Source organism: Dromiciops gliroides, chromosome 2 (assembly GCF_019393635.1).
Source record: "Dromiciops gliroides isolate mDroGli1 chromosome 2, mDroGli1.pri, whole genome shotgun sequence".
In the NCBI taxonomy this organism is placed as follows: domain Eukaryota; kingdom Metazoa; phylum Chordata; class Mammalia; order Microbiotheria; family Microbiotheriidae; genus Dromiciops; species Dromiciops gliroides.
This window is the reverse complement of record NC_057862.1, coordinates 170,452,867-170,465,714: the sequence shown is the minus strand read 5'-3', so window position 1 is coordinate 170,465,714 and position 12,848 is coordinate 170,452,867. Positions and strand designations below refer to the sequence as shown.

The window sequence follows — 12,848 nt, the reverse complement described above, 5'->3', positions numbered from 1 at the left end:
CCTCTCACCTACATTATTGCAACAGTCTCTTAATTGGCCTCCCAGCCTCAAGTCTCTCACTACCCCAGTCTATCTTAAACACTGCTGCCAAAGTAATTTTCCTTAAGCACAGATCTGACCATGTGACTCCCCTCTTCAACCAACTCCAGTGGCTTATTCTTACACTTAGAATAAAATATAAATCTGTTTAGTTTTTAAAGCCCTGTAGATCCTAGCCCCAACCTATCTTTCCAGCTTCTTGTACATCATTTTTCTTCCCACACTCTGTGACCAAGCCAACCCAGGCTTCTCTTTCTTCCTCATTCATGATGCTCTATCCCCCATCTCGATGCATCTGTCACCACACATCTCCATGTATTCATTCCCTATATCTTTATACTTATGATATATATTTGTAGATATATTATAATTACTGATTGATTGATTGATTTCAAGCTACTTGCACAGAATATCCTTGGTGATGTGCTAGAGCCTGCTTGTTCCCACAACTCACCTTTTGAGTTTTCTGTAATTTTTTCCATTTCTTTGATATAGTTTTGTTTTATTATTCCTTGCCACATGGCATAATGAGGAAAATATTAAGTGTTAAAAGGAGACTGGCTTTTACAGCAGGTAACAAATCTGTTCATCTCATCATAAATATTGTATGTGGTGCAATAAACTAGATAGCTCTATCCTCCAGATGGGATTTTACTTCAATTTATAATTGGTTGTAACTGATCTCTAACTTGTTCTGTGTTAAGATGTCTAGGTGGCAAAGTGCATAGAGTGTTGGACTTGGAACCAGAGAGACCTCAGACACTTATTAGCTGTATGACCCTAAGTCAGTCACTTCAGCAAGAGTTTTGTCAACTGTAAAATGGACATCATAAGAACACCAATCCACAGGTTTGTTGTGAGGATCAAATGAGATAATACATTTACAAATGCTATCGATTATTATTATTTTAAGTAAGCTCAATTGGAGTGAAGATGCAATATCTACCTGTGCCACAGCTTCTTCATCAATACAAATGGTCTCCATAAATTTGTCGCTGCATATTTCTAGAAACCATACTGTAAAAGGAACCCTCCTTTCCCATAGGAACAGTGTTATAATTAGGGATTGTGTTCCTCAGCATTAAAGAAATTATGGCTATAGCCAAATAAAAATCAAAGAGAAAAGAACTAATTTCATGACGTATAAAAATAAATCATGTGTTTACCATATGGAGAAATAACATGTATAATAACTCAAAATGCTCCAAGTCCTATAAAATGAACATAAATATACCATATTGATTACCTTTTTATACACTAAAGACTACTATACAACACATCAATATAACTGTATGAATCATAAATGTGACCATTCTAAAACTGATAAGCCAGCCACACTCACAATGCATTTAATAATATTTAACTAACAATTATGTTATCTTCTTAATATTCAGAAGGATTTCAAGTGCAAGTGAGGGATTGCAACTATCTCTAAAAAAAAGATGTCTAGGGAAGCTTGAATTGATGCCTTGCATATACTAAATATACAATAAATATTTGTTGAATGAATGAAAGGTTTCTTTTTCTCTTAATAAATTTCCTTATGGAAGAGACATTCAAAATCATTCCATTGATATTCAAGTAAAGTTCCATGTTAGGATCATTCTTTCTTAAAAAAAAGTTTTCTTATAAAAAGTAAGAATAATTAAAATTTAAGGCCGTCCAAACAGCAATGGAGAGGCGTATGAATAAGCTACAACATATGACAAGAGAATCAGATGGGAGATGTAGTATAAAGGGATACCATTAGATAGATGTATAATTGGGGAGGGGGAGGGAGTGGCCTGATAATGAAGCAAGAGATCCATTTCTAGCTATATCTTCCCACATGAGTATCTATTCATTGTCAAGAGATCTAAAGCAATGTTTAGAAAACTATGTACAACCTGTTTTTATGTGGCCCTCGAGGTACAAATGGTTTCTACATTTTAAAATAAAGGGTTTTTTGTTGGTTTTTTGTTTTGGTTTGTTTTGGTTTAGTTTGATTTTTTGTGAGGCAATGAGGCCTAAGTGACTTGCCCAGGGTCACACAGCTAGTAAGTGTCATGTGTCTGATGCTGGATTTGAACTCAGATCCTACTGACTCCAGGGCTGGTGTTTTATTCACTGTGCCACCTAGCTGCCCCCTAAAATAAAGTTTTATTGCAGTTTGAAATATAAAAGCTATTCTTAGCTTGAAGGCATCACAAACTCGGGGGTGGGGGACAGAAGGGTGCAGGGACAAGATTTGGCTCTCCTTATTATAGTTTGCCAAACCCTTGTTTCCCTCTAGAGTGAGGACCTCCTATGCCAGGTAGAGTCCTGTGAAGGATTTAAGGGAAAATGATGTGGATGAGGATAAGGAGGTATGGATGCATTGTGTTGTAGCCTCTTGGAGGAACTATCCACATGAGTGAGATCATATACTCATCAGGGAATCTACTATATTTAAAGGACTCTCTGTAGACTTCAGCTGTGATAGTTTGGAGAAAGGGAATCTATCTTCTTTTTTTGCCTTCTCTTTCTAACCCAAGTAACATAAAGGATTATTTTTAAAAGGAAAAAGAAGTCACTAAAAGGCAACCCATGAGGGGCAGGTAGATGTCACAGTGGATAAAGCACCAGCCCTGAATTCAGGAGGACCTGAGTTCAAATCCAGCATCAGACACTTGACACTTACTAGCTATGTGACCCTGAGCAAGTCACTTAACCCTCATTGCCCCACAAAAAAGGACAACCCATGGGGTGAGTATACTAGAGAAAAAGAACAATTACAATCCTTGCCATGCTGCTAACAATAGGAAGGAGGTAGTTATGGGCTGATTGTATAGCTATAAACTTCCTGTCTTTTCCCAGCACCAGCTAAGAAGTGATCCCCTTCTCCCTAAGTCACTTGCTCATCACCCTGCTTTAGGAAACCTTGACAGAGAAGGTAAAGAGAAAAGTACACATGATGTTGGTGTTCATTTGGAACAAAAACTTGAATGTAGGGACAGCAGCAAAAAGCTATATTGCCTAGTACTTCCCTGCAAATTACCCCCAAAATTGCTTGAATTATTCCCTATTTTATATTCCTATTATGAATTGAGTCTTTATTATCTCTAAATATATTTTTATTATCTTTAAATAATTTGATCTTGAACCTCATCCTCCCAGTGGGGAATACCTTATACACATAAGCCAAAAGTGTGGGGGCGGGGAAGATAAAAATGCAGTTTCAAGTGTATAGGAAAACAGAAAAAAGGACTGTTCAAATGGGAAAAAAAATAAAGCAGGCAGACGAAAAGCCAAAAGCTAATATGGAAGCTAAGCCCCATAAAGGAATTATTGTATAATTTTTAGTATATCCTATCATGTACATAACACTTACTTGATCTTGAGCCACAGGAAGGAGATATCTGTCCAGTTGGACAAGTACACATGTTTGGCCTTGAACAAAATCCATCTCCACAGGAATTCCGACAGATTGCTATAAATAAAGCCAATGGTTCATTAGTAAATTAACTGAAAGCAATGAAGATACAACAGAGCATAATAGAATACAACAGCCAGCCAATATTCAGGAGACCTAGGTACTTGGCTAGCTCTACCATTTTCTAGTCATGTGACCTTGAACAAGTCCGAACCCTTCTGAGCCTCAATTTCCTCAAGAATTTTGGACAAGATCATCTCTAAGGTTCTCTCCAGCACTCCAGCCCTCTTCTCTAAACTACAGCATCCTCTCTGACCTCCCTTAGCAATAATTCCTGGAATAGACTGTGACAAAGACTGAATCTATGGGTAGGCAGGGGTAGGAAGGAAACTGTTTACCTTGTAGAAATGAATGAATTTTTTTGAGCTCCCAACAGACCTTTTAGTCCATTATTGTTTCTGTGACATAAGCCATGTGCTTATGCCTTAAATGAGTAAATTCCCCCTCAAAATGAGCAATACTAAACAAGACTAACTTCATCACTGCGTTAGAGTCTATTACAGGAATGGTCCTTCTCATAAAATCCCAAAGCAGTTTGGGAGGCAGAAGCTCAAGGAAGATGAGGCTCAAATAACATTCTCAGTGGAAAATATATAAAAATTCAAGAGGCCCACCGTGGATGTTAGAATAATGTTGCATAATTATAATCTGATAATAATTATGACAAGTGATTACAAACATGCCTAAAATACTTATTTAAATCCATTAAAATAATACTATGCATATTATTATACATCCAGGGACCTATATCAATATGATACAAACTATTTTGCATATTGAAATTGGTTTGAGCTTATCAAATAAAAAAATTTTTTTTCTTGATAACCTAAGATTTAGCTCTAGCCACTAGGGTAACATTTATTAAGATATTTTTCCATTTGTAAATCAATGTCTTGCTCTAAATATTTAATCATAATGGTAACATGGGGGGTTTGAACTAGACCAGGGACTCAACATTTTTTAAGTCATGAATCCCTCTGAAAGTCTGGTAAAGCCTATTGACTACATCTCAGACAATGTTTTTAAATAACTGGAGGAAATGCTAAATTTTGGTAGAGTTTAGTGAAGATAAAGATGTATTTGTTCCTATCAAAGTTCATGGATTCCCTGAAATCTATACATAGGATCCCTTAGGGCTTTGTAGACCTTAGCTTGAGAACCCCTGAACTAAATGAAATCTTAGGTTCCTTCCAGCTGTAAAATTCCATGATTCATAACTATATATAGTTTATAGCTATATAGTTATATAGGGTTCTCATTTTAAAATACGATTTTAAAAAAGGAATTATGGCCAACTTGGAACAATTCCAGGGCTCCTCAATCAGAGGAGTCATTAGTCCTATTGGCATTATCCCTCATTCTTCCCAATATATTTGTCTGATTACTGCTTTACTTTCACTACATTAAATGTGACTCACCTCCCTTAAGCTCCATGAGCAAACATAGAGTTATAGCATAAGGGAATTAGATAGGCTAGTAACCAGAAAAGAAAAATTCAGGAAGGATCCTGAGAGAAGCAATAATGGTATTTTGTTTCCTGAAAAATGCCTACAATAAAATTTTACAGGCATACAAATCATATGCAACTATTATGCAAATAAACCCAAGGATCTTCTTATTTCCTTTATACCCACTAAAAATTCTAAAAGTAAAGGCAAAATTAAACTGTACGCCAGAGCAGATATAAACCTCTGTGTGTATATATGTGTGAGAGAGACAGACAGAAACAGAGACAGAGATGGGCTCCTCTCTCTGACATTCTGGTGAAGCTTATGGACCGCTTCTCAGAACAAAGTCTTTAAATGCACAAAATAAAATACACAGAATTACGAAGGAAACCATATACATTGTAATACTATCTATCTATCTATCTATATTTTTTTAAAGATAATGGACTACAGGCTAAGAACCCCTTCTAGTTGGAAAGTTTTAATACATTTCCTAAATTTGAGTAAAATTATACCTATAGTAGACTTTGTGGTCAATACATTAATGCCATACTGTTGAGTTGTACCAAATACTAGAAACAATGCACACCAAAACAATAACACATGGAAAGCTTGAATGAAAATTCTGATATGAACTTACGGACAATGCACTGATTTCCACCAGGTAAGGTTTTCCATCCAGGGCAACAGTAAGCATTGTAACGTGATCCACACACATTTGGTCTAAAAGAAATAAAAAATTTTTTTTAAAAACCTCATAAATTTCATACTTTCATTGGGGAAAAAAAGAGACTAACAAACTAAATGAGAAAATCATTTTGCTATAGGATACAGGAAACAAATTTGGAGAAATAGGTCCTGTTTTGGTAGTTTGGAATACTTTAATGATTCCTCTAGGAGTACTCTTGCAGTGATGATTAATATAAACTATGCATGCAATCTGTCAATAAAATAAAAATAAGTGAAGCAATATGAAGTATGTGAAATTATATCAGCATGTGAGGAGCTCAGACAGTAGATCCATATGAACCTAATTTAAGAAATAAACCACCTATATCTATAGGGAAGGAAACCTACTGTATTAAGGATTTCAAATGTCTGTTCTCTGAAGTCTGATGTATTTTTTTTCCTATGGCCAGCCTATCTCTAAAATGTTACAACATTCTTACTTTTACCAGAAATACAGGAATGCAAACTATGACATTACTCAGTAAAATAAAAGCCAAAACATGTAAATATTTCTTTAACAAAGGTTTGGAAAGGCAGTTGTTACAGGCTTTCAGGGAAAACAACAGAAATATGAAGTCAATATCACTTAGGGATATTTTTGCAAACTAACAATTCAGCCAGGTTTCTTGGGGACACAGCCCCAACTCACAGTCTAGGAGGAAGAAATCCAAATGCTCTCTTTCCAAAAGTTTATGGAAACAAATGGTTAAAGTATAGTTGTGTGTAAACTGGAAAAATAAAAGTTCAAAGACAAAAATATATAGCTATAGATTCAGATAAAGATCACATACACACAATGGGAAACATCCATTTTATTTTGTAACTTCCTGAGGTCCCAAATATTGACTTTGGTTGCAAAAGTTCAAGGGGATATTGAGATGGCCAAATTTTTTGCAATTATTCCCAGGCTGGCTGGTGGAAACACTTATAAAAATTCTAGATGAGAGAGGACAAACATTTTAAAACTAGCTTCAGAGATAAAATCCACTTTTGGTAAAGAAGCACCCACACAAATTTTTTTATGGTTCCTTACTATAACATTTGGCAACACGGTTGTAGGTTATGTATATAAATTCACATACCCTTCTCTGAATCATATTCCATTATACTGGGTGGATATCTTTCTTTAGTCACATAAGTTAGTCACACAAGAGCTTAAACCTATCCACTTAAAATTTCTTCCAGGTCAAATATTAAAGAGAATGGTAAATTTCTCATTGACACAGATACAATGATTTAAACTTCTTTTTTTTACTCCACAATACTTAATACAATGTGCTAGATACAAAAAATAACAGGTTTATATATTTGAAGGGAAGGATACAAGAGACAGCCATAAAGTACTGAACCTCCATAGAGGTTCTCCCAATCTACAGGGCCAACACAGAGCCAAAACTAATCTCCACATCAGTAGAATGCTGGGGAATAGAGAAAACCCAGAGCTCAGTCTACCAGAACCTAATCCAAAATTGCACATTGCGGGGCAGCTAGGTGGCGCAGTGGATAAAGCGCCAGCCCTGGATTCAAGAGGACCTTAGTTCAAATTTGACCTCAGACACTTGACACTTACTAGCTGTGTGGACCCCCACCCCCACAAGGCCCTCATTGCCCCGCAAAAACAAACAAAAAACCCAACAAATCTCACATTGGAAAGATTAGGGGTACAGGAGATCAGCTGATGATGTCCAAGTAGGGATCATAGCTACAGATAATTTGGCTAGAATTGACCTAATATGCAGAAAATAAGTAGGGTCTGTTTATCCCTTTGTCTTTGAATCCCTAGTACATTACACAGCGCCTAGGACATAGTAGGGGCTTAATAATTGTTCTTGATTGATTAACTATTTGAATTTGACCTAGAATATGCTCTTATTTGATAGTTAATAAACATTTATTCCTGATACTTATTAACGACTATTGACTGTAAGTGCTTAATAAATTTTACTGGCTGATTGATTGATTCTAGTTAACTTGGAATATTCTCTGTGGTACACAGACTGATTTACCTTCACCAACACATCAAATTTACAAGATAAATCTTAGGATATAGCAGGAAGCACAAAGAGGTCACAGAGTCAGGAAGTAAAGAGGTACTGTTCAAACAGAGCGTTCGATCCACCACATCCCACTGCCTCTCCTGTGGCAAATAGTTGGGTTTTTAAAAATCTCCTATCAAATCTATTATCCTAGTACCTATTTAGAGTACCTATATATAGTATACATATATATGTATATATGTGTATGTATATATATATATATATATAGTACTGTGGAAATTTATTTTGATTTGGGGACCCTACCTTTAGGCTGAGATTAGAAAGCCTTAGGCCCTCAGGGTCTCTCCCCCTCCTCCTCAGCTTCAGCTGAGTGAAAAAGCCCCATGGGCTATACGAGATGCCAGGTCAGACAGCTGGGGGGAAAAAAAAAGCCCCCAGCTCCCTCTGACCTGAGCAGATCCCGGATGGCCTATGCTGAGGCATGTGAAACTTGGAGCGCACACCCCCCCCCCCCCACCAGCCGCAGCTCTGGCTGGAGGATTAGCTTGGTCTGTGGTGGCGAAGGAAGCCCCGAGATTTGAGTGGAGAGAAGAAAAGATATATATATATATATAGACCTGGGAGTTAGCTTAAAAAAGGGCGGGGGGCTGACTAGAGGAGGACGGACTAGATAGAGAGACAAGAAGAAGGAGAGGCTGACTAGAGGGGAGCCCGGACAAGGACGGAGGAGAGTTTGGTTCAGAAAAGGAGAGCCGGGTCTGACAAGGTTACAGGCCTTAATACAAACCAGGGAAAGTATAACGTGCCCTGAGGCCGGAGGCGGCTAAGGCCCTTATTGTATTCAAGAAGTTCGAAGCTCAGCAGGTGCGAAAGAGAGACGAAAGAGACGCAGTGGAAAGAGACCGCAGAAAAGCAGTCAGGTTGTACACTTTATTTCCCTGTATTCCTAATTTGAAATAGTATCTCATAAATAAACTCTGCTTTGATTATTTGGTTAAGAGGCTTCTTAATCTTTATCGGTTTGGGAGCAGTGTGGTGGAACTTTATAAATGGCCCACATTAAATTAACGAAGTCAGATAGCAAATAGTCACAAATCCCAGATTAGTCCTCCAGTCAGCTTTAGCCCCCAAAATTAGGCTAGTCAATTCAAAAATATTTCTACAGTACATATGAATCTTTAAGTTTTTTTAAGTTCACTATGAGCAGGTGAGTGGTACAGTGGTTAGAGTGCTGGGCCTAAAGTCAGGAAGATATCTTTCTGAGTTCAAATCTGGTCTCAGACACTTAACTAGCTGTGGGACCCTAGGCAAGTCACTTAACTCTCTGCCTCAGTTTCCTCAAATGTAAAATGAGCTGGAGAAAGAAATGGCAAATCATTCCAATATCTTTACCAAGAAAACCCCAAATGGGGTCATGCAAAGTATGATACCCCTGAAAAACAACTGAACAACATGGAAAAAGCATCATTTTTCTTCACTGACTCATCAAAATCTAAATTTGCCTAATCTTCCTCTCCCTCCTGATTTCAAAATAAATTTGATTTAAATAAAGATAAAAGCAATGGGAAAAGTTAGCCCTGGGGCAGCTAGATAGCATAGTGGATAGAGCACAGGCCCTGGAGTCAGGAGTACCTGAGTTCAAATCCGACCTCAGACACTTAACACTTACAAACTGTGTGACCCTGGGCAAGTCACTTAACCCCAATTGCCTCACTAAAAAACAAAAAACAAACAAAAAAAGTTAGCCCTGATTCAATAGGGTCTAATATACAATAAGTTCAATGAAACAAGCTAAGTTCAGAAAATGCATGTTATCCACCTATGCTGTCACCTTCTAGGTACTGTTTCATATGTCCAATTCATTTCATTTCCAAATTCTCTAAATTGTTGAGTCATAGCTTTTTAATTTATTACTTCTAAATGCTTTGAGGTTTTAGTTTATGTCAATTTGTTTTCTTTCTGGACATTCAATTTTAGTTGTTTCAGCTACATAGTCTAGCAACTCTAACAAGATTTTTTAATGTTGTTGCTCTTAGGTCCTTATCAGTCCCAAGCCCTGATCCCATATATTGTCCAATGCCAAGTAACAGAAAGATGCAAGATCTTCCTTCTGCTGTTGAGTTTTCAAAAATTCTGTGTAATGGAACTTACTGAAACAAGCTGGGTGGTATTGGTAGTACTTATCCAGATTATCAAAAATAAACTGATTGCCTATTTTTATTGGAAATAGTAAAACTCAGAAAATACTGGCAGAAGTGCTAGCATTTTTTTTTCTTTATGAAAGACCACATTCTGTGGCCAGAGCACAAAGCACATCTTACCTTTATAAACAGGAAATATATACCTGCTTGGCCAAAACAGTCTTCATCATCATGACAGCTTATACTATAAATGCATGCATGTGTATAGGATGTCCCAAAAGTCTTTATGCATTTGGAAACCTTAATAGCTTTTCTATTTCTGGTACAGAGAAAGTGATTATTACTTAATGATACAGGATATATAAGCCTTAACATTTAAAATTGAGCTAAGACTTTTGGGACACCCTGTACAATGCTTTAATTTTTTTCAAATTGCTTTACATATATTATCTCATTTGAGCCTTAAAACTATCTTGGAAAATGGGCACTAAAGTGTCACTAAGTGATTTGTTCATGATCACATAGCTAAAAATCACAAATCTGGGGTCTGAACCCCTCTTTCTGTGACTCTATCAGCTATGCCATGCAAATTCATCTCCCATTCTATTCCTTTCTTTAGACACTTAAACTAAAGAGTACGCCAAGTCATGGAGCTCCAATTAGCAGCAACTTGTTAAAAATTAAAAGCACAGAGCTCAAACTTAAGAAAGAAAAAAGAAAAAAGATATTTTCAAGGAGGCATAATGTTACCTTATCTAATACTGTTTTCTACCTAATGGCAATAGTGAGAAATGATAAAATTAGGTCACAGAATGCCTAAACTTGGACCGAAAGAAATTTTAATGATATTTTCACCTGAAACATGACATTAACTATGAGGGCAGGGGGAGGATAGAAAATGTGTTTCTACTTCATCTCACCACTTTAACTTGTAAAAATATAACTAAAGTAATCATATATAATTTCTTTTACCAGTTACTTATAATACTGTGCTTTGCAACAACCCCAACTCTAATCATCCAGGGAGATGGGTCAACCTCAGCAGGCTTGGGGTTTGGATCGAGTTCACACACAGCACTCAAAGATGGGACTGACTGCCTAAAATGTATCTGAATTGACCAAACAGCTGGGGTCTACAAAATCAGAACAGAGCTCTGTGAAAGTGGAACATTTTATCATATGTGCTGCTTATAGCCCAAGATAATGAAGTCTGGGGATAGAGCACTTCAATATGTGAACTTCATCACTGTAATAGCCGCACCTTGGGACTGAAATCAAATGCTACTAAATGTAGTAAGCAAGGACCTATGCTCAACTTTAAAGAAAGACCTTAGAGATTTATTTTTATGGCTGCACAATTCTACACAACTAAATAATGGATGCAAAGCAGAAGAATCCGCCCACACAATCAACCCAGGGCTTGATAAGTAATGCTCACTTATGATGTAAGATGAACTCATTTCAGATTCAAATATCTTTATAACCCAATTGAGGGCTAGTATAACATAGTAGACAGATGGGTAGTGTCAGAATCAGGAAGATCTAGATAGAAGTTCAGTCTCTGATACGTAGTAGCTGAGTGACCAAGGACCTACTTACCTGTTATCTTTTCTTTTTTTTCCCTTTCTTTGTGGGACAATGAGGATTAAGTGACTTGCCCAGAGTCACACAGCTAGTAAATGTCAAGTGTCTGAATCCGGATTTGAACTCAGGTCCTCCTGAATCCAGGGCCGGTGCTTTATCCACTGTGCCACCTAGCTGCCCCCACCTGTTATCTTTTCAACAACTTCACCAGTAGCCTTGCCCTGGGAAACAGAAACTATGCCCTTGATGTTTTAACCCTCACCTTCTAAACTTTTGTACTGAAACTCTATGGTCCTGATAGTTGCCTAACTCACCTGGCTCACTATTTCAGGCATATCAAGACATCCTATACTTCAATGGCTATTCCCCCACCATCCTCTAACCATTCTCCCCAAAGTGCAACCTTGAGGTCACACATATACCTTTCTACTTCCTAAATGTCCATCTGGAACCATGATCAAATTTACTCTACCATTCTTTCTGATAGAGGAATCCATCTACTCCCCTGTGGCTCTCATCCTTTTCAATTATGAGAACACTACAAAGATTATGGGGAAAAAAAAAGATTTGGGGAGCCCACATGATAATGACCTTATAACATGTATCCACTAGATTGAAAAAAATAATGATAAAAAGCTATTAATTCAGTAACATTTTAAAATTAATTTGTATTTAATCATGACATCAAAATAGGTTTCATTTTTTAAAAAGCTAAAAGAGCATTCTTTCCTATAGAGTAGAAATCAAGCATCAATAATACAAAATCCATTATTCATGCTGTATATTTTGTCAGGGCTAAATTAAGACTGAAATGACAATGTGCAGATCACAAATGGATTCAGACTCTTTACAGTAACTCCTCAACCCATCAGGAATCCAAGGGCAAAAGGCTGTGAACCACTGACCTATACACATGAAAGCTGTACTATCTAAACTGTGAAAAGTCCACTTAGTTTTTATTACTCTCTGTTAAATTCCTTCCCTAAATACTTAATGCCTCTTCATGGTGTGGAGATGGCTCTGGGTTACTGAAGGGAAGGACCATATATCAAAAGTCACGCAAGTCCTACAAAGCTGGGAAGGCTTCAAGCACAAGCCCTCTGTCATCAGCTGAATACCACCCTGCAAAAACCATTCCCTAGATAGATAAAACCAGAAAAGCCTAAGCTCGAAGTTGGTTGTGATTCAATGAATCTTGGAGCAGAGCAATCCTCAAAGGCTGTTCCATGAGTTCAGAGAAGAACTTTGAGATACATTAGTAGAGGGAGCATTCATAGGAACAGATCAAGCACCACTGATGTGTTCTGTCAAGTTAACCCTCCGATACATCAACAGATCTGTGATCTTGTTGTGTATACTCCCTCCACTCATACTGATCACAATCCATTTGTGCCTTCTCATCTTGTGCTCCAATGTCCCTGTCCTCTCATAATTCCTCCATGGCAATCTTCTCAAAACC

General features: G+C 37.2%; 1 protein-coding gene across 1 annotated transcript in view; it reads right to left on the bottom strand.

The window, feature by feature from the left end:
- The window catches only part of FBN1 (fibrillin 1), a 301,977-nt gene that overhangs the window by 256,314 nt on the left and 32,815 nt on the right, over positions 1–12,848 (bottom strand). Inside the window, 2 exon segments of the mRNA XM_043980479.1 lie at positions 3,389–3,487; positions 5,579–5,661. Of these exon segments, the coding sequence (XP_043836414.1) occupies positions 3,389–3,487; positions 5,579–5,661 (182 nt within the window).